We start from the raw sequence: 26,344 nt of genomic DNA, 5'->3' as shown, positions 1-26,344 counted from the left end.
TCCCGCGGCGTTCCCTCATTCCCCCCCGTTCCCCGCTGAGCTGTACTAAGCTCTCGCACTCGTCCAGCTGCTTTTAACAGCTGAAGGAGCAGTTCCCTGTCCTTTGAGGGGGTCCATTCCCAAGGTTTCGCACCTCACTAAACAGCCGGGGACTGCCAAGAAGGTGGCAGCTGTAAGAAACAGCGTGACTCTCTCTCCCTCCTTAATATAAACCGTTTCTCGCTCATCCACAGTATAAAAGCATCTGACAGTCGCGTCTCTTGTGATCGTTCTCATCGCAGTGCCCGTAACGGACTGAACTAAGGCCGCGAGCGCAGCTCTCCGAACACGGATGCGAATGGCAGTACCGAACAAATATTATAAGCCAGTGTGTCCAGCAGTAAGTCACAGCTTCTGCAGATGAGTTGCTTTTGTAACGGTTTGGTCCTGGTTTCGTCAGCAAAGGGTATTTTAAAAGTTACCGTGATCTAACTTTAAATATGTAAAGAGGCACAACTTCATGGGTAACTGGTTTTGAGAGTCAGTTATCTTTCACGTGATTTAAGCATGGGTGACCAAGTGCAGAGTCAATAAACCGGCGACAAAATTATTCCGTTAATAGCTTCTATGGTATTTTTCTTGCTGCAAGTAAACACGTTGAGGCTAAGTTGTTAATTCTGAATAGCAGTGTGATCACTGGAGTTTTCAGAGTTGCCAGTCGTTCATTTAAATGAGTGAATTCCCCTGAAAGTTAGAAAATACGTTCGCATCTATAAAGAAGCCATTTTTCACCAGTAGTCTTTCTGTTAGATTATTTTCCAGGTTTCTCTTTAAAATGCCCACATCAGCTATGCCCCGCTGTTTTGACATTGTCTTGCATCTAGCCTTCTACTTTTGAGGGGGAAAAAAGAAAGTGAACTGACATCTGGTTTTTTGTCAATACATTTCCTTCACAACTCTGGTGGATTCTGAACATTTCCCTGTCTCTCAGGCTGTATGAAGATGTGAATATTTGTGAAATAAGCTGCTGGATGACTGTTTTGCCAAAGCAATGGCTTCTCAAGAATTTACTGTAAGTAGCGCTGTGTACAATTAAGTAGAAATAAATTAAAAGACACTGTAGCTGCTGTATTAGTTAAACTTTTTCTTACTTACTATTATTTCATCATTTTACACATGCGAAACAGGTATTATACACTCACCAAAAAATGAAAAAATCAAAAACGTGGCAAGATGGAATTCTGAGGATTAGAACTGGCGGAAATAAGGTGAACAACTCAGATTTAATACCGTTGGATTTAATATCATCCACTACTGCTGGACTGTCAGTGGCAATCAGTGGCAATCTAGTTGATCTGTGAAATAAAATTAATTATTTAAAATTCTACTTTTTCGTTGCAGGCTATCTTGTTTGATGATAAAGGACAATGTTTGGAGAGTATTTTTGTGAAATCTCAGGTATGTTCTGTTTGGAGGGGTTTTTTTATTTTCATGCTTGATTGTGGTTTCTGTTTCAGGAAGCATTTCAAACTCTTGTTTGGTAACTAAAGTAGTACTTTTTCTTATTGTGGATATGGAAGTCTGCTGCAATGCAAATAACGGAAAGTGAAAACAGCTTCTATTTAGTGATAAGGCTTATTGTTTTGCCCAAACTAATGTAGAGGTTTTATGGAATTTTATTCCTTTGGGGTAAAAGCAGTGTATTACAGTGATATATTAAATAAGCGTAACTTGAAGCTAAGTGCTAATGCTTTCTAGTATCTGTATATTTTAATCTAAGTATTTATATGGCAGCTGTGATATACTCGGTATAAATTTCTGAAATTTTTACATAAAACTATTTAGAGTAATACATTTATTTAGAAGACTTATTGTTTCTTATATAGCACTATAAGGTACACACTGCTGCTTTCTCTTTTCTAGGTGAATGCTGGAGATAATTTAGAAAGTGAACGATACTTGATCACAGTTGAAGCAGTAAAAGTGAATGAAAAATCTTTTGAATATCAGCCAAGGAAAGCAGAAGCTCCAGCAGTGGATAGGAATGGTGTAAAGCCCAGTGTTCTGCCTCCAAGACATCTGTCTGTCGGCTTGAAAAGGAAGTTTACGGTATGTCTTTGTTTCAAAAGTTATGTCTGATGTTAACATGCATTTTAAAACACAAAGGGCACATCTTTTAATGAATGGTAAATATTTAGATAATGTCTTTCTCTTTTTTTGGAACTGTAAGCCAGAATGTGTTACCGGTAGCTATTTTTTCCGGAGTTTACTAAATCTGTTTGGTTTAGCAGGATTGCTATTGCTAAGGCTGCAGTGAAAATCCCAAAGGCTTGAGATTATTTCTGTACACTTGTGGAATGGTCATGTGCTACTTGATGAGAATATATTTTACCGAGTGTGCCCTATTTTCAACATTTGATTAAAAAATGTGAAGTTGATTTCTGAGTAGAATTAATTTAAAATTTCTCTCCTAGGGTTTCCAAGGACCACGCCAAGTTGAAAAGAAAATAGCAACAATGGAAGATGGAGAAAAACCAACAATATTACCTTTATCTAAGCAGTGTCAGGGTACTTTTCCATCCAAGTTTTATATTACCTCTCCGCTATTTTCTACAATTTGCAAGAAGGATGGAGAAACAAATCTACCTGCAGACTTTCATGGAGATGCGTGTACAGATAATGATAGAGAATACACATCTCTCCCCTCACTGCTTTCAGCTCCGTTTCTTGACAGATGCGAGGAGACAGAGAAGCAAAACTCTGATCAGTCCATTATGAAGCCAGAATCTCCACTAATTACTGGGCATGCCAAATCTAGTAGTCAGACAGGTCACGGGGCAGTGTCACACAACATCAGGAGCACAGCAGAGATAATAGCTCTTTTGACGTCTAAACCAACAGAAGGATGCAGAGAGCAAACAGCATCTGAAGTCACAGAATGTCTTTCTAGGTTTCAGGCATCAGAAAACCAAAAAAGCACAATCCTACCCGCTTTTTCAGGCAGCCCTGCCAAAAGACTCATTCAGAATACTCAGCGCCTGCCTTTTACAACAGGAACTGTAAGTGATAAAAAGGAATGGAATGCTGAAATGCTTCTAAATTCAGCTGAACAACCTTGTGATGAAGAAGTCACAGAACAGAGACGTGACAAAAAGGCAAATAATTTAAGTCAAGATGCAGAAGACCCCTGCATTACAAACAGTTGCTTCCTACCTGAATCCAGCATAAGTGGAATGAGTGACAGTCAGTTTGTCCCATCCTCAGGTGACATTTCGTGTTCAGCAAGTCCAATCACCTTTGAAAAAAATCTCTCGAGATACAGGGAGCATTCAGTGACTAACGTTTTTAAGGAGAATTCATCTGTGAAGTTGCAAAGTGAGCTTCAGCCAAGACAAAATTCAGAAGGAGTGCCTAGTGACCTGGAGCTCTCTGTAGATGTAACATTGACTGAAATTGGAATTGTAAAGGAGGAATTAAGTATGCATGGCAAAGACTGTGGTCCAGATGAACAGGTGATGGAGGTTAACTTTAATCTCATGGAGGCTTTTGATTTTAATGACACAGACAATGAAGACCTGTCTGAAAGAGATGTGAATAAGCTCACTGAAGGAGACATGCTTTCACAAAGTCCAGATTGCTTAAAGGGAGAAGATGTAGCACAAAGTACTGCATTGAGACCTCATTCTCACTGTGAAGTAGTGACAGACAGTAAAAACGAAGAAGTCAAATGTTCAACATTTGACGGAGAGATTGACGGCAATCGCTGCACTGAGGGTATACCATCTCAGCTCTGTGACAACAATGTCAGGGATACAGGGAGAAGAATTCCAGAAGACTCTGCAAACCAGACCAGAATTGAAGTGGAACTTTTGGGTGATGGACGCAATGTAAAAGAGATTAATGAAAGTCAATTAAGTACTGAAGCCACAAACAGCAAGAAGGATCTTGATGGCCACGCAGTGCATACCGTTAATGGCGTGTCATGGATAAAAAGCAAGCACTCTGATCTTTTTCCTGGTGGCACAAATGTTAATGAATGTCACCCTAAAAGCAGTATGTTTGAGAAAACTGAAAGTATTTCATGTATTTCTACCAGCAGAGTAATTTCCGCAATGGACGAAAGGACCGAAGAAGGTGTTATAAAGCTTGGACGCATGAAATCCCCAGATCTTGATTCAGAACACTTCTGGGGTACTAAGAACGATGACATGAAACCAGGTAGTCCTGTGCCGGCTTTGTCACAAAAATCAGATTCTAGTTACGGCTCATTCCAATACATTGCAGAAGACCACCAAAAGGTATTTGGCATTTCGCATAACGAAGATACTCTCATTTCCAGAAGTTCTCTCTATCCTTTAGGAAAAGGCCATTCATCTCCAGAGGAGACATCAATAGGTGAAACTGAGTTTGAAAATGTAGAGAACATAAATGCCTTTCGCGAAACCTGCAAAGGTGAAAGAATAGGAACGGATTGCCTGAAATGCACGGCAATGGCTGAAAATTCATCAGATCTTCCTGATTTGGTAAACAACATCGCTCTTCTAAGAGCTTTGACTCAACATAGCACAGCATTAGAAAGCTTACAAAAGATGGAGGAAAATAATAGCATATTACATGAAGCAGAGACTTCTAAAGAGATATTTGAACCCCTTGTGAATGATGAAGGTTAGGTCAGCTTCTATTTTTAAGTGAATTCTGTATGACTGTACCTATTTGACTTCTGTACTCTTTATCTCTCCTGCTGAACAATTCATATTCAGAAACCATACTTTTAGAGTGATGTGTTAGGAAGGTTCCCTGGTGCAATTTTTAGTGTTTAAAGCAACAATGTGGGCTCCAAGTCTGTGTCTTTGCTTGCTTTAGTTCAGTTAAATCCTAACTGTGCAATTATTTGCATGGGTAAGGTTTGCAAGCCCAGTAAATATTCAGATGTTTTCATGTAAAAAGAATACTGTAACTTACTATGCTTTTCCATCTCTTGTAGCTATAAAACAGTTTACAGAAATGCCTTACTCAGAAAGTACACAGGCATCTTCCTGTTCATACTTTGATTCTTCTGGCCTTATGGTAACCAATTTTTGACTACGTATATTTGTCTGTACAGGATAAATTCATTTTCCACCAGGGTTCTTGAATAAAATTCTTGGTTTATGAAACTATGGAGGTTGAGCTAGAAATTGCTTGGAGGCATCGGCTGAGAAGCTGATAGTAAACAGAAGATGTCCTCTTGCAGATCCTATTGCCAATAAATGTTCAGGAGGCTAAATGTATGATGAGAAACTTAATGCAAGTTGTAATGTTTAGTTGTGCTTAACATCACATCAGTATGTCTGGTACTTCTCCTTCCCTACCTCATCTTCTTTTACCATCTATTCTTTTCTTTTCTTTTACTACCTTTTTGAATGCATGGCTTTCCTAGGAATTTTAGCACTTGGGTTGAAATATACTGGCAAATCTGTTTGTGCTTGATGCTTCACATTGATTTTTATCTGATGCTTTTAATAGTCTTTTTCTTTCAACCTGTCCAAAGTGAAAGGAAGATTTTAGATTAAATTCTTCTCGTTTCCCTGTCCCATTTGAAAAGCAAACCTAGTTTCTTATTCTATCATGGATTGTTCTGGCTTCCAAATAAAAAGGCTGTAATTTAAAATGCTTTCTCTTGTATAAATACAAGAGATTTCTTAGCCTAACTTTTCACTTTAAATGGTTATTAAATTGTTAGACTAATTAGCTTTTGATACTTTTATATGCAGCCCAACTGTGTGGACAATTTATTACCGAAAACAGAAGCATGTATTCTACCAATAGCAGCGGCCCAAAGACACCGTAGGACATCTGACTGCCGACTGAAGGTACAATTTCTGTGGAACTGAAGTATAATGGTGTTTCTTAAATTTCATTTCAATGGTTTACTCTTTGCAATACATTACAATAAGTCCTAATAAATATTTAGCTAGTCTCGTAACGGGCTTCTCATCACTTTTTAGTACATTTGTCTGCGGGAAGTTTTCCACTGAGAGTTTTACGCTCAAATATTACAATACGAAAGGAAGACGAAACATACTGCATCAGAGTATCGATTTCCTGTTGACAGAGATTTGTGCAAAAACCTTATTGCTTCTGAGTTGCAGGAGTGCAAGAGAAAAACATAGATTTTTTTTTTTTCTCTTCTGCAGTTTCCAACACATTATTTTTGTTGTATGTATGAAAAGTACCTTTATTGATTGTAGATACTTCCAGAACAGCACTTATTTTCAGTTAATGATAATTCCAATATATCGCACAGCCTGTTGCGTTTCAAGGGCACCAAGTAAAGGGATCAGCAGCTAGTGAGATAATGTTGAGAGCTCCCTGCTCACAGCTAGGATGGCAGCAGTACCCAGATAATACGGAGGTTGCAGCTGAGAGATTTTTGTCACCCCTGTTTTCAAGCAATTATGTCCTTTCTGACTTCAGACAGGTAAAACATTTTTTTCCAAATTATTCTTACTAACCTTAGCGCAAGAAAGCATCCTGTAAATGTAGAGTAAAAGAGAGTTCATTTTTAGAATACTACAGTCATATCAAAATCACTAAGAATCAAGCATAGTGCTTTTTGGTTAAAACTTTGCAGTTAGACAATTATTTTGACTCATCTTTGTCATATGCATTTGCAAGATGTGACTTGTTTTTTTTCCTCTGATCAGTTTCACTTTGAAAAATGTACATGGTCATAAGGTGTGATATTAAACAGAGAGATTTCTTCTAGAGAAAAGTGGCAGAGGGCTTTTATAATGATTGTTTCCTGGTGCTAGCGGTGTACCATTTACCTCAACTGGGTTTGAAATTTGGTACATTATTGTTAGAGAGTTCCAAAGCAAGGATTAAAACTTAATTTCTTGTATTATGATTCTGTTCCTCCTGGATGCAAAGAAACATGGCATGCAACGTTAAATAAAATAATTTTTTCTAACACAATATATATTTCAGTAATTAAAATAATGGAAGAGAATTGATATTTCATTTTTTACTTCCAGAATGGGCTAAAGGTACTGAATAATTATATTGAGAAATAAGATTTAGAAATAAGATATTTACCAATAAGGTTCACACAAAGATAATATTTATGTAGAGGATAAACAGTTTAATTTCTAAGAAGTTTTTGCTTGTACTTTTTTGGTAAAGTCTCCAGGTTCAAGTCGTCTTCATGGAGATGATATCAACTTTATCAGAGAAGAGGATTTTCAAAAGAAGTCTAATGTTGTTAAAGAGTCAAGAATAGATCAGTCCCGTAAGTGAAAGTAAAAGTAGAATGGCAGCAGTTGGCCTCAGAACAATTATTCTGCATGACTTCTGTCCTTTGTGTGTTTTTCCTAGCATTGGCATTGAATGTGTATTCTGAAGTTCCACCGTGGACAATGGCAGGGTCACCTTCACATGCCGATTTGAGACAGACGCAGTGGACTTCACGGGAACCTGAGAAGGTGTGAAGTGACCTTCTCTTCTAGATCTTTTTGGTTTTATTTCCCGTATGTTCGTGGTAGCAATTTCCTATTTTTGAAACTGTTTTATCTCAACTCCGAGAGACATTTATTTATTCTCCAATTGTTTAGAATGATGAGAGAGAAATAGTGACAAAAGAGCTATAATCAAGGGTTTTTTCCAGTCAGTCACTTGCCATGTTAATTCTTCATCTGTAGATGATTTCATCAGTAGAACTGACTTCCTCACTTGATCCAGACCATACGATTTCTCTAGCTTCAGGAAGCGAGGAAACTATTGGAGACGTCCAGGAGCCCTTGATACACAGGATCTTGCCAAGTGAAACAGAACTTTCAGAAATTTTTTTCAGTAAGAAATTATAGTTTATAATTGCACTTCACAGTATTTTTGCTAGAAAATCTTTGAGGATTTTTGAAGCGCAGTGAGTTGCACTATAAAAGACAGTTACCCTGGGTGCTGGAATACACTGAGATATGTCTGGGTGACTATAGAGAGTTTGATTTGTGTTTGTCACACGTTTTTCGTAGGGGGGGTGTTACTTTTTTAAAGCACGATTTTAAACAGTGTTTTCCAAATCAGCTGAATTAGCCTTGAATTCCATGCCTTTCTCCCCCCCAGTTATATTCTCCTGAAAGAGACTTCAGAAGAGTGATTGAATTTCATAAAGAAAAGTTGGCTTCTAGTTTGGGGGGAAAAAAAGGCTGTAAACTAAGCTTCTGATTTGTACTAATGTGTTCATTTATTTACCTGCTTTTAGTTCTCTTCCTATATTCAGCTGTTCTCTGACCTACTTCCAGTTGACACCTATCAATGAGTGTCATTTGTCATTGACAGTGAATTTAATCGAAAGGATGCTTGTGGTACTAGAAGCCTATTTATCTACATTGGTTAACATTAATTTACACAGTTTTGCAGGTGATCTTTTTGGAAAAAGGAGCAAATGTTAAGCTGTTTGTTTTCCGGTCGGCAGCTGTTGCTGACCTACCAAGAATGTCAGAGTAATGACCTCCAAAACACAACAATGTTTAAATAATTTCTACCAAACACTTTCTTTTATACAAGCAGAGTGCCTACAGAAATGTGTTCTGAATATAGGGATTTAAGTATTAAAAAGAGTGACAGTTGAAATCACTCATGTCGTATGTACATTTAGTGTGGTACTGCACAGGCGTGATACAAAGAGCTTGCCAATTAGAAGACGGGATGTAAAAGAAAGAACTTAGAATTCTTTCATTATCTTAGTTTTTTGTACATCTGAAGTTAATGTGCCATCCCTAAGTGCTACAAGTCACTTGTAAGGTGTATTTGCCCTACAGCAGGGGAGAAATCCAGCTATCTGGAGGAATGCAGCCTCTCCAGATTCAAACCCACAGTTAAAACACGAACTCCATTTGTCACTCTTCCTGCCACCGAGAAGATCCCTGCTGCATTTTATCCAACTGACAGTGAGGAGGTCCAGCAATCTTTCGGCTCTTCAGTAGTCAATTTATGCAACAAGTCAGTGGTATTTCCTATTAGTGCTTTTGGCCCTGAGGAGAGAAATTATGAAACCTCTGTGTTTGGAGAGCATATGGAAGACAGACAAAGGGAGTCTATACAACCGGTGTTCCCTAATGTGACTTCACAGTATAGACAAAGCAAGTGGCTAAAATACCAAAACAGTGCTCAGTGTGACTTGATAACTCAAAACAGCAATGACAGGGAAGTGACTGATGACATCTGTGCTGAGAACGTCCTTGGAATGCCGCTGGGTGACATAGGAGAGAGCAGTGCTGTGAATGAAAGTGCTCCCGGCTCTGCACCTCTACTGACAGCAAAGAGCATGCTTGGTAAATGCTGTGCAAATACCAGCAACCGAGATTTGATTTCAGAGAGGAAGTTACTTTCTCTGCACTTAAGTCGGACACCTTTGGCTGAAGCAACACAAAAGGTGTTAAGTCATCTGAGCTGCCACACTGTAACAGGAGACAGCCAGGTGTGTAACTGTTCAAGCAAATACAGTTATAAGTGACAGAAACACATTTTTCTGGACAAAGTAACTGCATTTATCTGATTTCCTGCAAGATATTATCAGTAGGATTGGATGAAATGTTTCTACATACGTAGTAACAAAAGAGTTTCAGCTACAGAACAGCAGCTGCTAATGTATTTTTTTAAGTGCCGTGACTAATCCTTTGTAAAGTTTACTCCTTGGCGCGCACAGTGCCAGATTTAGATTTTTTTAATCTGAATGTTGATGGCAGGAAGATGAAATAAAAGCTGTTGGGCTGTTTTGTCATCTGTAATTGGTGAGAACGTGTTTTCAAGAAGTGTTTTTTCTTAATTGTGAAATCAGCATTGTTTTAATGAACACCCATATCTTGCTTCAAAGCATAGTCTCTGATTCTAAAATACTTGAAATTTCTTCAGTTTTAGTTGTGGAAAAGTAAGTTACAGCATTGAATAAGCACCTAAAAAACTAGCACAGCTGTTTGTGACCAGTAGACTGTCTTAAACAAATTGAGTAAATCAGAAAAAAAACTAAACCAACCACAAGTCATGTTTTAAAAGTGGTCAAATGGCTGTGTTTGAGAGTTAATGAAAATGTTAGGTTTTTCCTTTTTTTTTGATGCAAACTTAGTACGCTGTGTTTTCTAGTTCTTTAAAATTGTTTATACAGTAAAATATTCAAGTGAAATAGAGGTATGGAAATAACTAGTGTATTTCATATACACACTGGTATACATATGGTGTGTGTTTATATATATATTATCCATATATATTGCATTTTAAAAAGCTTATGAAGAGAGTTATCATTGTGATGCCCGCTGCCGTGTAGATAGCTGGAAGAAGCTCCTCAGCACTAGCTGGGATGGCAGGCACAGGGATAGCTTGTGGTATGCGCGCTTTCCCCAAAGCTCTCTAGTCTGGTTCTTCCTTCCCTAGCCTTGTAGTACCTTTGCTATAGTTTCATCTGATGGATTGATTTCTGTGCAGAAGTGGTGTTAAAAATGGGGTTTGCGTGCTCCTGTCTAGGGCTGAAAACATGATTCTGAATTACGTAATTTACTCTAAAGCCTTTGAAAGTATTATCTGTGTTGTAAGTGCAGGCTGTTTGTCAAGGGGCAAATTTTAACTTCATGATACATCCTAAATGGCAGTCTAAGCTCTATGCTGTAGCTCCAGGTGTACTTAATTTTACTCCTCTTGGCAGTCCTATTGCATACATGCCTCTGTACTTAGAGTTAACAAAGTCTCTGCAAACATTTGTGGTGAAGGGGATTTGTATTTTGCTTTTAGAAAACTGACTCTTTGTTGACAGTCTTCATGTTGAAACTTCTGGTTGCGGAATGAGGCCCTGAACTTTTTCTGTTTAGTTGTACGTATTAATGAGAGCACAATATATAAAAGCAAAAAAGGAAAAAGAGAAGAAAAATGGATAGGTTTTGGCATGTCTGTACTGTAGCGATTTATCAAAATGTCTCTCTTTCAGGGTTTTGCAAGTTTTTAATGGCTTATTTTTCTGGTTTTTTTAGGACGTAGCAATTTCTGAGTTGTCTTTTCCTAATGTGGATAAAGTAAAATACGCTAATCTTCCTAAAAGACAGATTTCCATACCAACTGTGTTTCAGTCTCATGTTCACTACAAACAGATTTTTAAAGCTGCTCTGACAGGTATGTCTTAACACCACGCTATGAAAAATGCTGTCATTTTTAAACAGTGTCTTTCTGAAGCTTCACAAAGCAGGATGAGAGGGAGAGAGATCATCATCATCATCTATTGGAAGAACTGTGTGCATTTGGTTTTGCATATGTGTACTGAAATATATTCAGTCTATAACCAGTACACTTCTGTTCAACTGTGTAACCTTGTGCCTGTTTACCAGTCTTTAGATTCCTATTGAAGCTTGCTTTTTTTTAAAAAAAAAAGTTATTTAGTGTTTGGATCGCTTGGCGTCATATACGTAAATGTGATTTGAATGAAAGTAAGGCAGTTAGAACAAATTAATCGCATGTGTAATATGTGAATTTTGCAGGTCAGATGGTTTCTTTTAGGCCTCAGATTAAATATTTTGATTTAGATTTGTGATTGAAAGTTTCAAGTGAAAATATATTTGTTTGAATGTTGTGTGCTCATGTAACCATTTTAAGGCTGTATTAATTTTTCTTTTATTCTTTCTACATCAAGAGCAATTAAACATCATGCTATTTGAGTTGTCACAAAGATTACACAATGCTCTTTCAAAAGTGGATATATCATTTTACACTTCGTTGAAAGATGGGCAAAGTGAGAGCAAAGCAAGCTGCGTTCCACTCTGCAATCACATGCGTCCTGCTAAGCTTGTTATGGTTAAAAAAGAAGGTCAAAACAAGGTGCTGTTTATTCCTTGTTCGTTTACAGTTTGGGGTGTTTGTTTGGAGTATAGACCATATTCTGTGAACAATTACAGGGCAATTCTGTATGCTTTACATTTGCAAGTTTAAGTGATGTGTTTAAGATCAGCTGTAGTATCCACTTGTGTCCAGAATTGTTGATGTAATGGTTCTCTCCACACAGAAAAGCTATATATATGTAGAGAGAAAGACCTGAATTTATAATTTTCCAGGTCATATGGGATTTCTGTAAGGTGCGTTTACACACATTGGCTTCGGAAGCTGAGAGTTCTGGAAACACACTTGTGTTTTTCAGCCAAACACAGTGAAGTACAGGTGTTTATTTTATTATTTCTGTAGCAGCAAGTACTGGTCCATTGTTTTACTTTTTTTTTTTTTGCTTGTTTGTTTTAATGTGCTAATGGTCCTTTTTTTTTTTTTTCCCCCTACTTTCCTAGGGTCGTTTCTTCTATACCTGTGATGCCCCAAAAGCTGAACAGTGTTCGTTTTTCAAGTGGATAGAAGATGTGAACCCCGCACAGATCAAATCCAGACCTAGTGTAGTGCTACATGATATAAAAAGTATTGGGACATACCTCAGAAGTCAAAAGATTTCTCTCTATGAGGGATGCCAGCTTTTGGTGAGGTATTCTGAAATGCTATGCACTTTTCACAAGTGCTATGTGAACTGCAGGATTTATAAATATTCTAGTAGCTCTGGATTTCAGTAGCATTTAACAGACACTTCACTAACTATGTTTAAAGATGCCACAGTTCTGTGTAGAAGTGTAAAAGCCAAATTAGCGAAGGAGTAATGTTCACAGCAATGGCATTTCAGCTCAGCACTCTTTTCAGCAAGAATCAAAACTGCTTACCAGCAACGTGATCGATTGCTTAATGAAATCCTTTATGATTGTTGCATTTCAATTACTGTTCATTTAATCTTTCATAAGAGAATTTTATTTATTCTCTTAGTGATTCTAATTTTAATGTTAGAAGTTGTATCAAAGGCTATTCTGTGCTGCTTAACTGTAGGGGAAACGACTTAATTATGGCTGAATACGAGAGAATTATTTTGCAGTCAAGATAAATGTATTTAAAACTTGGTAATGTAAGACAATGACCAACCACCAAGACCTACATTGGTCGAATAATTTGGTCAAATCTGTGGAGCTTTCTTATTTTTGGTGGTGGATCCAAAATGTGCCAATTGTTTACTTACTTTTTCTTTAAATTACAATTTAACAGGAAAGCTTTTGAAACTCAAACACAGCAGTGTAGTAAGTTCAAGAAATTTATGAATACACCTGTCAGATTTGATGGTGATTCCAAAACCAAATTATACCTCAAACTAAGCAGAAAGGAGCATTATTCTCTCTATAGCAAAGGTAAGCAAATCTTAAGCATCAGAATAATTGTCCATGTCATGTTGTGCCTCTTTAAAGTTTTAATTACTAATCTAAAGAGAAAAACTGAATCCCGTTTTTAAACTCCTGACGACCCTAATAATTCAGTTCTCATTCTAGAAGGGCAATGTAGTATTTCATTAATTCATCTTTTTGTGTAAATGTTCAGCTGCCTTAGAAAAACATAATTTCCATGTCCTTGGGATTGCAGTGTACTAAATCTGTGAATCGTGCAGTTTTGGGAAAGCCCAGTATTCAAATAGATGATATTTAAGGAAAACTTGATGTAAAAATTGGTGTTTCAGTAGTTGTCCCATATCTCTTCTAAATTACTGAAGCGTCACGAAGTGGGAGGACATTCAGTGATTTGATCCACATAGTCGCAATAGTTTGTTTCGCTTCAGTAAGTTTTGAAGTGATACCTGTATCTTTCTTCATAGTTTGTTCACTTGGCTGTGGAAAATGGTACAAAGGAAATTAGGCTGAAACAAACGTGTTTGTGCACACCTTACCTACAGACTGAAACGTTCTGACAAATCAGGGGTTTGCAACTTTACGTTCTGAAGCTCTGCATAGGCAAAACTTTTACTTCTGCATGATAATGTTTTGATCATTTTTGTTACAGGCAAATACAATGCACCATTATTGCTCCTAACTTTGAAATCTCCCTTGCTGTGCCTGGCAGTATGTGCTATAAGAATCATGCAGGGAGCTTTAGTCTCATCAGGTGTGCCAGAAAAAACAGAACATTTGCAGGCTCCAGTATGTGTTGGTTTTGAAAGGGAAGGGAAAATGTACATTTATTTCAGTGCTCGCTATTCTTTGGCAGAAGTGTGGTTAACCAGATCTGTAGTATACTTCAATGATTTGTTCCCAATACTCTCAAAATTGATAATACTTCAGATTTGTCAGAAGTCAAATGCTGCTGAGTGCACCAGGAGAGAACTTTACAGTTACCGTCCATTTCAGACAGTAAGTACTAGAAGAATGGCAAATTATTTATTCATTCTTTTAGAACTGAACTAACACTTACTTAGGACTTTCTAATACCCCCTGCTTTCACGTTAGCAGTGTTTTAATTTGCAGCATAGTAAATGCTGAGCTATTTTGTCCAGCTTAATTTTCTTTAGAAGACAGCAGTAGAAGCAGCTTATGAGAACTCTGTATTTTTTTGACAGATGATATCTGGGTTGTTTCGAAGACTCTGAACTTCGATCCCATTGATACTTTCATTGCAAGTAGTGCTTTCTTTGGACCATCCTCCAATAATGAAGTAGAATTGCTACCGCTGAAAGGCTACTGCCCCTCAAACTGGCGATCCAATAGTGAGTTCTACATCAAATAATTCAGATTTGTGGGAAACAACTATTGAGGGAAAAATCTGGCCAGCAATGAAGGATGAGACTAGAATTTATCAAATCTAATACATTATTTTACTCACAGTATTTTTTTTTCCTTGTATCTTTGAATATGTAATTTGAATACAGTACTTAATGCAATTAAACCTGCAAAGTAGCTGGTACGAAATTCTAAACGGGTGAGGAAGAAACAAGGATAATATAAATAATGTAGTAAAAAATACAATACGGGATGCAAATTGACTGTCAGAGTGTAGGTAACAGGAATATGTTGTTACTGTCCTTGGAAAAACAAAGAAACAGAAAACCCAAACAACCCATTATGGAAAACTTGTATTTCTATAAAAAGCCGTGTATTAAATCTGCGATTTGGCTGTCCCGAGGTTCTTTTCTGTGCCTTTGTTGATACAGACTAGAATGACTAAAAAATTGGTGTTTCAAAATTCAGAAGAAACAAATCTGTCTAGTTTTAGTTATTTTCATCATTGTATTTTAAAAAGAAAATATTACTAAACCTAGCACTGACTTTTTTTCATGAACTGCTGACCTTTTTATTCTTTAGCAAGCTGTTCCCAAGTAAGTTGCAGCCATCCTTCTTTTTGGTTTTAACATTTTTGTTTGGGGTACTTTTGTAGTATTTTGTCATCAGTGTTTTGGAAACAGTAAGGTTAGTGGGCCTTAAGTGCAGAGAGAAGCAGCGTGGGTCTGCTGTAGATGTCACAGAAAAATGAGAAACGTGCTGCTAAACACGATGCAGAAGCGTCTTATTTTTGCTGTTGAATTGAGCTGAAGTTTTGGGTTTGGTTGGTTTTTTTGTTAAAGAGAGAAAGAATGCATTATGTAGTCATTCTGGAGCTACTAATAATATACCTCTGCTTACTTTCTTTTAATGCAATATGAAAATTGTGTGCTTGATCACAAAGGCTTTGTTCACAGCACTTAACCTTAAGCAGGTAAACTGAGTGGTTTAAGTTAACAAATGAGTCTTTTTAGGCTTTCTGTGTAATCATTAGGGGAAGAGTTCCTGCAAAGCACAATTCAGTGAGCCTACATTAAACTCCTGTTCTGAATTACATTCAGAAGACTAAAAAAAATACAGAAAAAAAAAAAAATTACAGTGGCATAGAAGTTCTCTGTGGCCATACATGCTATCAAAATCATGGGCTTCAAATGCAATTGGAGGTTTGGTTTTGTTTGTTCCCTGAGTGTGAATTGCAGGACTGGATCTCTCGAGCAGTCAGGGTCTGGAAGAGTTAATATATAGCTTTTCAGTCTTAATGCTGTTAATTCACAGCAATTTTTTTTTCTTAGGAAATTTTTGGTCCTAACTTTCTTTGTGATCATAAATACAGATTATTTCACAATTATATAACAATTACAAAACTAAAACGCCAAGTCGTATGAAAATAAAGCTTTAAGTAACGTTTAGTTGTTGGCAGTGATAAACCACAGCAAAATAGAGGCATGTGGGCTACTAAACATACTAGAAACCTGTTACTTAGGCAATCCCTGAGCCCCAGAACCTTAGGAAACTGGCAGTGAATTCAGAAAACTACAATTGAATACTTGTTCTGTTCTCCCCTAGGCATCCACTTCTGTACACTTTGGAAATAGGCTAGCTGGAACTTGAGTCTGTCCCATTAGAGGTGTTCTTACGTTCCCGTCCTGTCTAAGAAAACATCTGCTTAGCTATTGTGACACAGACGATTTACTTACAAAATTCACCTCCTACATTCCACGGCCTTCTAAATATCTCAAGTGTTTCTCAAATGAGCATGGATTTTTATCTAAGCTTCCTTCCCAGAAGGCTCCTAATGTTGGAATCGTAAATACTTAAAAATAAGGCACCTTGAAAAGAAGGGCTAATAGGTCTCTCCTCATCTATAATATTCAGTCAGATGTGGTAATTGGGTTAACTTGGTTTCTGTTACAGGAGGCTAATTACTCATTTGGCATTCTGTAATTCATTTATCTAGCTGATTTGAAATTTTGGCTAGTTTCATTTTTTCCTAATTCTATTTTTCTGTGGCCTTTTCAGTGTTTGTTCATGCCTTGCTGGTTTGTAATGCTAGTGGTGAGCTTGCATCTTTAAGAAATATGGAGGAGCACTTCAATCCATCTACATTACCACTAATACCGTATCTACTAAAAATGTAAGTTACTGTTTCAGTGATACTGTGAACATACAATATGTCAATGGGTACAGGAAAAAAACCCCAACAAAAATACCATTGAGTTTGTCCTATTAAAAAATGAATGAGGAAGACTAAAGTCGGAAAAACAGTGCAAGGAATGAACTGTTGACAATGCAATTTTCATCTATGTGGAAATGAAAATATATCAGTTGCTTAACTCTAACTCGATTGTAAGGGTTTTTTTCTTAAAACTTTCCTGCAGCCCACGTTTTGCAACCTGGAGATTAATATTGGGCATTATTAAGACCATTAGACCGATAGATAGTACAGCCACTGGCTGATCTGTATTAAGTTAACATATATGCTTCACAGGGGTTCAGCGGAACTGTTTTTCCTTCCCAATTTTTAGAGTCACTTGACACAAAACCTGAAAATAAAACACTTCCGTGGAGAAGTGGCGCAATATTTCCCAGACTGCTTACGATTCACTGTATAAAACAAGTAATTAAATGAACCCCTGCTACCTCTGACTACGTTCTACCACTCTTAATTCTGTCAGTCTTGCGGCCTTGGAGTAAGTTAGACTGAAAGCGTTAACATACAGCAAGAATGATAAAACCCAAAAGCCTGTTTCATATGATCCAGCTTTCACCCAGGGAAATAATCAGGGGCAGGAATATACAGCCCAGGTGTATGTCAGGGTGCAGGGGGCAGCAACTTTTAGTTATGTCAGCTGTTATCATCATAAACCCTCAGCATTTTAATGTCAGGTGAGTAAGAATATCAGAACCATGAGATACAAATTATATATATGCAGTATGATACCGCAACTTTTGACCATTGTATTTTTCTTAGGAATTTTGATTCTGAAAATGCTACTAAGAGAGTCAACAAAAGAAAATTTATTCCACCTGCCGTCAGTCTGAAACACACAATGATGTATGAGCCTGTCAGCACTGAAGTAGCAATGGGACTCGCTAAAAAGATGATCCAAACGTTCTCGTTGAACCCAGATCAAGCTACATCACTGATTCAGATAGCTCAGATGATGACCTCGTGTGAAAATATCAAACCAGCGGAAGAACGTCGGATCTTCCCTATCACAATCATACGTGGTATATAGCAAATAGTTGTGAAATTTGCTGCTATTGTATCTTTGCAAAAATGCTAATTAATATCTAATGCTGGCGTTAGTGAAAAAACCCTAAATTCTCCCAGTGATGAAACAGTAGACTTGTTTCCTTAATCATATATTTACAATTCCAGGCAGACTTAAATGGAGATTCTTATGTATAGCTAAATGTTGACTTACTTTAAATGTAGCGCAAAAGATGAGCTTGAATAAACCGCCTCTGTGTACGGACTGTCCTTTTAAACTCCTTTGTAACGCTGCTGTCTTCACCTACTTCACGCATTTTCTGAAAATTCATTTCTTGGATGAGACGTTTTCAGATCCTGTCAAAGTAAATATGTTGACAATAATGACACTCATAGTACAGATATCACTAAGACTTAAATTGCCTGAGCTTTTGTTAGCCTGTCAGGCATAGTAATCTAGTTAAAATTATTAGTCATTCCAAAATAATCATCTCTCAAAATCCTTATTTTGTACCTGAGGACACGGTATGAGGCATGTGCATGCAGATACTTGTCTTATTTTAATGTATTGATGAGACTCCTTAGCAAGCAATGCATGTATTCAACCAGAAAATATAGGAAAAATACCTTAGCTTCCCCTCTTCTGTAGTTTTTTGTAAACTTATTGCAGGCAGTAAATGCAAAGTGTAAGGCAAGTGATTGCCCCTGGATACTTCGAGCTGCTGAAGCACGCACGTGCAATGTTTTTACAGGAATCACAGCATAATATTTCATAAGATAAACTTAAGTTATAAGAATTGATTCAAACTGTACTTTCTAGGAAACTTTCACTTGTAACTTGGGCTTTTTCTTCCAAAATATCAGGTGTTTTTGGAGCTGGAAAGAGCTATCTGCTGTCTGTTGTGATCTTGTTCCTAGTACAGCTCTTTGAAAGCAGTGAAGCTACGGAGCGTCCAAGGCCAGCTCCATGGAAACTTCTGATTGCTTCTTCCACTAACGTTGCCGTTGATAGGATACTGCTGGGGTAGGTTACTGAGATTTTGAGAGGCTATTGTTCCAAAACCAATAAGGCACTTATATGGTAAAGATAATTGTGTTGATATTTCCAGTATAACACTTCAAAAAGATTGCATTCTTTCCCTAGGAAGTGTCACACACGGGCTTTAATTTTACCCTTGCTCCTTCGCACAGCATGCCTATGCTAAAAGACTGTAAGGCTGGCTGCCCAAATTTACATGAGACTAACACTGGGCTCTACTATCATCAAATTTACTATTAAAATCCATCATGACAGAAAGCGGTATTGCTCAGGAATCTTTAAGAACTAGCAGTGGTGGCAGGGGAAGGAGGGATGGAGAGAGGGAGAGGCAGAGGGAGACTTGGGAAGCTTCAGCGTGAAGCTAACATGAAATAAAACTCATGGTTTGGAAGGATAAAGGAAGGAAGGGAAAGTACAAATGGACGACTGTTTATGAGAGGAGAATCATAAAGGCGTTAAGCATTTTTGAGACAAATCACGATGAGGTAATTTGCTTTGATTTACTTGAATTGTGGCCCGAGTTACTTCATCTGGTTAATTGCAGAAGTTTGCATTCTTCAGTGTTCTGATGTGTCCATTAGCCTTTTTAGAACCACTTTTAAATTTTTCAAAATGTCTTTTTACATCTCTGTAACGTGTATCATCTCTTTTTCTTTGAAGTCTACTTGATCTTGGATTTGAGGATTTTATCAGAGTGGGAAGTATTAGGAAAATCACCAAAGCAATTCTTCCCCATAGGTAAGAACCTTAATCTTTGAGGGATCCGAAGCGATTCTACGATTCATGATAGTATGCATGCTATAAGAATTACTGTTCTGAAGTAACTCAAAATGTGGTTGTACTATGTCTATCTCAGGGTTTCCCACCCCCCCGCATGCTGGAGAAATTTTACCTTGATTCGGGAGTGTCGCTTGTCGCTGTATCGAGCTAGTGCTTTTAAATGGGAAGTAGTAGAGGAGAAAAAAAATAATGGCAGTTACGGACTTGGGAGTTTACACAAGGAAGAAAAGCAAACCAGACAGACTTGGAATAGATAGTACCGCTGTAGTGATAAGAACTAGGAGGAAATAATGATAAATTTTACGTTCAGAGAATTAATGGTAACAACTCGTGAATTCTGCACTACGTACCCAAGTTATCTTTGCTACAGTGTTCTGGGGTTTGTCCTTTAACCACTTAAAAGTAAGCAATCAACATCGTACTTGCAACACAATTTGGGAGAACAAAGTAAAGTTCAAGAGGAATAAAGATTAAATTTCCATTCCTTGGTGTCAGGAGGATGATACCAAGGGTATAAAATGGTATAAGAATGAAAAACAACTCCTCGGTTCTATTCCACTCTGAAATCAGCTGTGTACTTGGAGAAGTCATTTACTATGTCTACGTCTCTGTTTGGGGTGGTAGTGTCTGAGCTGGTGGGGTAAAGGTCTGTTTTAAAACAGATATTCTACTAGTCTAGCTCAGCTGGATTCGGGATAGGTTAGTACGTTGTTGTAGAGTACCGATACGTATAAAGTATGATTATTTTTCTATATTGGGTGTTCACCAAACACTGAAAGCACTGTTATTTTCCATCGTTGTAATGCATGTTATAAAATCTTTTTGAAGCTTACATGCTGGCTCAGGAAATGAAAATGAGCAGTTGAAAGAGCTGCTTGCTCTCATGAAAGAAGATTTAACTCCAGTTGAAAAAATCTACGTAAGGAAGAGTATTGAGCAACATAAACTGGGGACCAATAAAACTATGCTGCAACAGGTACAGTCAAAGTGACGGGATGGGCAAGTGGGGATTCGCTATGGCTTATCCACAAGGCCCAGCAAACAGATACTGGGAATCCTCTCTCACACCTGCCAAGCTCCTGGTTTTGAAAAATAAAATAAATGTTAGGACTAGGACAGGTTTGATTCCACAGGTATAGCTTAGTGTCTTACCTGTGTATGACTTCTCTTGAGTTGAACTTGCAGTTCCTGTTCAGTGATACGTTATGAGACAGAAACCCTTTTTGAACTTTATTGCAATAATCTGATTTAATATTACCAATCTAGTTTACAAGGTGGGGAAGAGAAAAATTTCTGAGCACAGCTAGTCTGCACTGTCACCTTGAAACTAAAATTTATATAGTCATAAAGGTAAAAGGTATGGACTGAGCTAAATCTATCCTAGAGTTGAGTATCAACTGCCAAGAAGATTACAAATATATTTTAAGTAACTTTGAAGAGTATTACCTTTTCAGATTACTACTTCCTGTAGAAAAATCTCAGTTTCTGGTCTTCTCAGTTCTTTCCCTTTTCTCCTCAGTCCCAGACTCAAAAAATCCCAGCTTGTTGTAGAGCAATTGTCACAAAGCAGATCCCAGCGATTTGTGTCTCGTGCTTATTCCTAGTGGTCATCGCTGCCACTTTTGATGCTGGGGCTCAAAAGGTTTTGGAGGATTGTGCGATCTGAACTCTCTCTGTACCAGAGCAGACCCGGTCTTAAAATACATGAATGTGTGAATGATTCTAATGTATAAAAACCCCAAGCATAAGAAGCAGTAATCTTGGATCCACCCCTGTGGATACACAGTGCCTTTTACTGGAAGTTAGAATATAATTTTTTTAGACCCAGTGAGCAGCAGAACTGCTAAAAATTAACGTAGGTGTGTTCTACTGCCGAAGCTATAGCTATGTACTGCACAGAGATTAACTATTAAATGATCGTAACTTTTTGTCTACCCTTTTTCCCCTGACTAATAACAAAGGTAAAAGTGGTTGGAGTGACCTGTGCTGCCTGCCCGTTCCCTTGTCTGAATACTCTTCAGTTTCCCGTAGTGATGCTGGATGAGTGCAGTCAGATGACTGAACCCGCTTCTCTCCTTCCTATTGCAAGGTACAGCCTTCCTTTTGTGTTTCAGCAGAGAAGTAACTCTTAGTTAGCAGTGACACAACCTCAAATAGTTGCCAGACTTGCACATCTTTCTAAGAACACGAACTCCAAGGTCTCACCTTAGAAAGAAGAAGAGGAATTTTAAATTGAGGCCTGCTCTTAGGTGCCTTCCTTGAGTTATCATGTTATTTTAACTGTGGAAATAGGCTGATGGAGAGGGGAGCCTGATGGAACGCAATCTGTGATATATATAAACACAGCACACGCTTTCGTTAGGAGTAGTTTGACATCCTTTTTAGAACTCTCTTCTTCTTTTTTAACATTCTTATTTAGGTTTCAGTGTGAAAAGCTAGTCCTTGTTGGAGACCCTAAGCAATTACCACCAACTATTCAAGGGTCTGAGAGTGTTCACGAAAAGGGATTGGAGCAGACTCTCTTTGACCGGCTTTGCTTAATGGTATGTATTACTAACCACATCTTTAGAAAAGATGGAGGGTGAAATTGTAGGTCCACTGAAGTCACTAAAAGAGTTCTGGTTTAGATCAGCATTTCAGCCTGTTTTTTAATTAAGCAGATTCCATTCTAGTGCATTCCTCTGTAAATGTTATTTTCACAGTGCGTGTAACTGTTGTTGAAGTGACTGTATGAAGGTTAAGCCAGTTTACTGCAGGAATTGTTTCCACTCATTGCTTGTTTGACCTAGCTGGCATTGCAAAATATTTAGTAATTCTTTTTCCTAGTCACACTTTCTATATCATAATTCTTTAGGGGCATAAAACAATACTTCTTCGGACACAGTACCGATGTCACCCTGCTATTAGTGCCATAGCCAATGAGCTGTTCTACGAAGGAGATCTGATAGATGGTGTTTCTGAGAAAGATAGAAGTCCTTTATTGGATTGGCTTCCAACACTATGTTTTTATAGTGTTAATGGGGTAGAGCAAGTAAGTTTTTAAACATTTCTTACATAAAAAGTCAATATTGTAGTTTTTCCTCCACTGTATTTCTTTTTCATTCTGGTGTTTGTGAGAGCTAAATTGGAAATCTTCTTCCCTATTTCCAGATTGAAAGAGACAACAGCTTTTGTAACATGGCGGAAGTTCATTTTGCAGTCAAGCTCATCCAGGCTCTGATTGCCAGTGGAATAGAAGGATCCGCAATTGGTGTGATTACTCTTTATAAATCACAGATGTGTAAGGTTTGTATAATGTATCATCAATAAAATGGTTTTCTTAAATGGATTTGTTTACTCTAAACATAGGCTCCATTTCAACTGGGAAGAGTCAACCAGAAGTGAGAAACAAATGCTGGATAGGTAAACTAGAGTTTACCATAATTTCTCTTTCTTATATAAAAAAAAAAAAAGTCTGTATTTTTTCCTCTCACATCAGTCAAAGTCTTCTAATTCAAACATACGATTAAAAGAATAAAATCTTTCCACTTGTTTTCTTTCCACGTGCACACTCAGAAAATTGGCAAATTAAATAGTATGTAATTTTCGTAAATGAATTAGGGGCTGTTACAAAGCGGTGTGTGTGACAGGTAACGGAGGCATCTGCTTAGCGAGGCTGCAGTTGTACCTCGCTCAGTCATCCAAGGCATGACATGACTGGCTGTGAGGAGTAAGCGAAGGCACTGGTCGCCACACCGAATGCACCAGTGTCTTGTCAAACACCGGTTCGTTGCGCGGTACCTTCCTGTGATCAGCTGAGGTTTCACTGTCGTGGCACTCTCTAGTTCTTGGTTCGCATCTTGTGTAGCCGCAGCCTCGTTGAGCGTGTTCGCTCAAGACAAGCGATTGACTTGTGAGTAGTGTAACTCATCCCCATCTATATTCATTTGTCTGCAGATTCAGAATTTGCTTAGTGGCGTGCACTCTGAGGCTTTTGAACTTAAAGCTGTCCAGGTGTCCACTGTAGATGCATTCCAAGGAGCTGAGAAGGAGATCATTGTTTTGTCGTGTGTAAGAACAAGACAAATTGGGTTCATAGACTCAGAAAAGAGAATGAACGTTGCCCTCACGAGAGCAAAGAGGCATTTGTTGATTGTTGGAAATCTGGCCTGTTTAAGTAGGAACAGACTGTGGGGAAGAGTAATTCATCACTGCAAAGGTAATGTTTCCTTTTCCTGTAGTTTTGAAACCATGCAGCTCATCTTCTTTAATTATACTATGTATAATACACTTTATATATGATCGTGTGTGTATATACTATACGTACCATATAATATATAAAGTATATAGTGTGCATACTATATAAACCAGTATATTTATTCCATATAAAATACAGTATATTGCAGGAAAATGCAAGTGTTTGCAAGTTGCACGTCTGCAGTTTTATCTGCAACCTGTTTTTACACTGGAAGGGTATTGCTTATGCAGCAATGGGACTTCTTTTTCTTCTTTTGATGCCATCGGGTAGCTACACAAAGAGCACGCTGGCAAGGAGAGCTGAAACCCACTGCTGCATTTCTAGTCCTTTCCCAGTTTGCTTTTACGTAGTGGACCCTGGCAGAAACAAGTTATAAACAGATTCTTCTATACAGCAGTATTTCTGAATAGATGGTACTTAAATAAAGGAAAGAAAAATGCACAGCGTCTTTCAGCAACTAGGAGCTCATTAGTTTTGGAAGATAAATTTTCAGCTGCTAGAAAAAAATTATTTTATTTACCTGCGTGGTTGACATCAAAGGAAGCATCTCGTTAATGGCTGAACTCTGAAGAAGAACAATTTTCGAAGCAGAAATCTTCTGGCCATTCGATAGGCTTGGGGAAGTAGATGTTCGCATCACCACAGACTGATTACATGATGGATGCTGTAAAGGGAGATGTAATTATTCTGTTTATTGCTGCTTTTAGGATGGCAAAATGGATTACAACACGTAAGCCAGTGTGAGCGGCAACTAAACGACATTCTTAAGTGTTATTTGGAGAAACGGAAAGAAGACGAACAGAGTAAGAAAAAGGAGAAATAAAACATGCGCCTGTTTTATGAAGAAAATATGAATTGCCTGTCTATAAAAATTATCAGAACAATTGCAAATCTAATGTTTATATTTAATGTGGGAAATTTTTGTTTGTATCTCAGTGCGCTGATACTTCTGCTTTGACCCCTTGTTGGTATAACTAAAAATGAATAAAGTAACTTTATCAGCTTGATAACTGAAACCCTTCTATGCTTACAAAGTACCTAATTGTGTTAGTAGTGTTTCATTGTTCTTCAGATTAGGTAACAGCATATCTTAGAACAATTCTGTCATCTTACATATTTACAAATCAGTCACATCTAGGAAGGAGCATGGCTAAAACAATTAAAAGGATAAATAAAACATTGAGTAATTTCTTCAAAGAAAAATTACATGTCCCTGGTCTATTAAATCTTTGGATGTCAATAAAACAAAAGGAGAACAGATAGACCAGTATCTCGATTTTTTTACAGGTTTTAGGAAAAGTCACTCAGCTGTGTTTCAAAACTACAAAAAAGCTGAATGATTTTGGTTTGGAATATGAGTGCTGTTTTGTCAGAGGCTCTCCAACAAGAAAAAAAGCTCATTATCTTTACCATGGCAAAAGTTTGGCCGTAGGCTGTCTCACAGGTGCATAGAGGGGGCTCAGCAGTTCATGTACGAACGGCGGGGCGAAGTGGGCTATGCGTGGACGTCCCAAAATTTCTAGATGCTGTCACGCTGTTAAACTTCTTCGGAGGAGACTGAGGCGCTCGGGAGAGCCTGCCGTAGAGCAGGCATCCTGATGGCACTGAAGTTCTTCGTAGTAATCTGCTTTCTTTTTATGCAGCTTTGAAATCAATCACCTGGTGAGGAGCTTGTTGCGTTCAGTGATGTGGTTGTCCCTGGAGAGGAATCAGAATTGTGGGAAGCACTGAACTCGAGAACACATACAGCACGGGAGCTGAGGATGGGACTGGTTAGCCCAGGATGATATAAGGAGAGGGGATAAGGAGGAGAGGGAAAGCTTATTTTAAAGAAGCTAATTGAGGTTCTTGCTACGGAAGTAAATGTGTGTGGGGTGGGAGCGGATCGGTCAGTGGATCGGACCAGGAATCTTACCTAGCTGCCCTGGGTCACCGTCGGGAGGTGAGGGTCAGCGCTGCAGCTCCAGCGGCCGGTGCTCGGGCAGCCTTTCGGAAGGACGTCAACAGGAGCCGTCTTACTGAGGGCCAAATTACAGATCCTCTTGCGGAGTTTCTTCATTGTTAGGTCTAACAGTGTTTTGATGGTTCTTGGCTGAGCGAGAGGATGCTGGATTTCAGATAGGTTATGGTTTTGATCCCGGGCGGCAGTTGTTTCCTAGGGATTCAGTGCTACCTACATTGAAAAAAAAGATGTAGTTTATGCCTGTGACACACAAGTATACAAGTATATTCTTCCAGCCATAAACCGACACCTTGCTGTTTGCCAGAAAGGCCACGGTTCGCGCAGAACTTGCCTTCCCCAGCGTGGCATTTACGCTTCGTAGCAAGCCGGAACGCAGCGTTCCTGTCGCCGAGGAGGCACAGCTGACGCTGGCCAGCAAGTCCAGCAACCGGTACAAAAATCGTCACCCGTCGGAAGGAGAGGGCTGCGTGTGTCAGCTTCTCTGCATTTACTTCACACCTACTATCCGCAACGG

At 38.3% G+C, this 26,344-nt stretch overlaps 1 protein-coding gene across 1 annotated transcript; it reads left to right on the top strand.

Annotated features, from left to right (window-relative positions):
* Positions 1-1,030: 1,030 nt before the first annotated feature.
* Positions 1,031-24,690, top strand: ZGRF1 (zinc finger GRF-type containing 1). The gene is made up of 28 exons (XM_059826924.1): positions 1,031-1,051; positions 1,167-1,247; positions 1,381-1,437; positions 1,903-2,088; positions 2,454-4,644; positions 4,964-5,046; positions 5,733-5,831; positions 6,266-6,439; positions 7,144-7,249; positions 7,336-7,442; positions 7,659-7,809; positions 8,778-9,436; positions 10,977-11,115; positions 11,630-11,814; positions 12,273-12,460; positions 13,063-13,202; positions 14,399-14,545; positions 16,617-16,731; positions 17,569-17,828; positions 18,676-18,835; positions 19,511-19,588; positions 20,459-20,606; positions 21,592-21,719; positions 22,050-22,173; positions 22,485-22,661; positions 22,781-22,915; positions 23,567-23,828; positions 24,575-24,690. Exons 1-28 carry the CDS (start codon positions 1,031-1,033, stop codon positions 24,688-24,690), a joined length of 6,417 nt encoding a protein of 2,138 aa, XP_059682907.1.
* The last annotated feature ends 1,654 nt before the right edge of the window (positions 24,691-26,344 follow it).

Source organism: Gavia stellata, chromosome 19 (assembly GCF_030936135.1).
Source record: "Gavia stellata isolate bGavSte3 chromosome 19, bGavSte3.hap2, whole genome shotgun sequence".
Lineage (NCBI taxonomy): Eukaryota > Metazoa > Chordata > Aves > Gaviiformes > Gaviidae > Gavia > Gavia stellata.
This window is presented reverse-complemented; position numbering and strand designations above follow the sequence as displayed.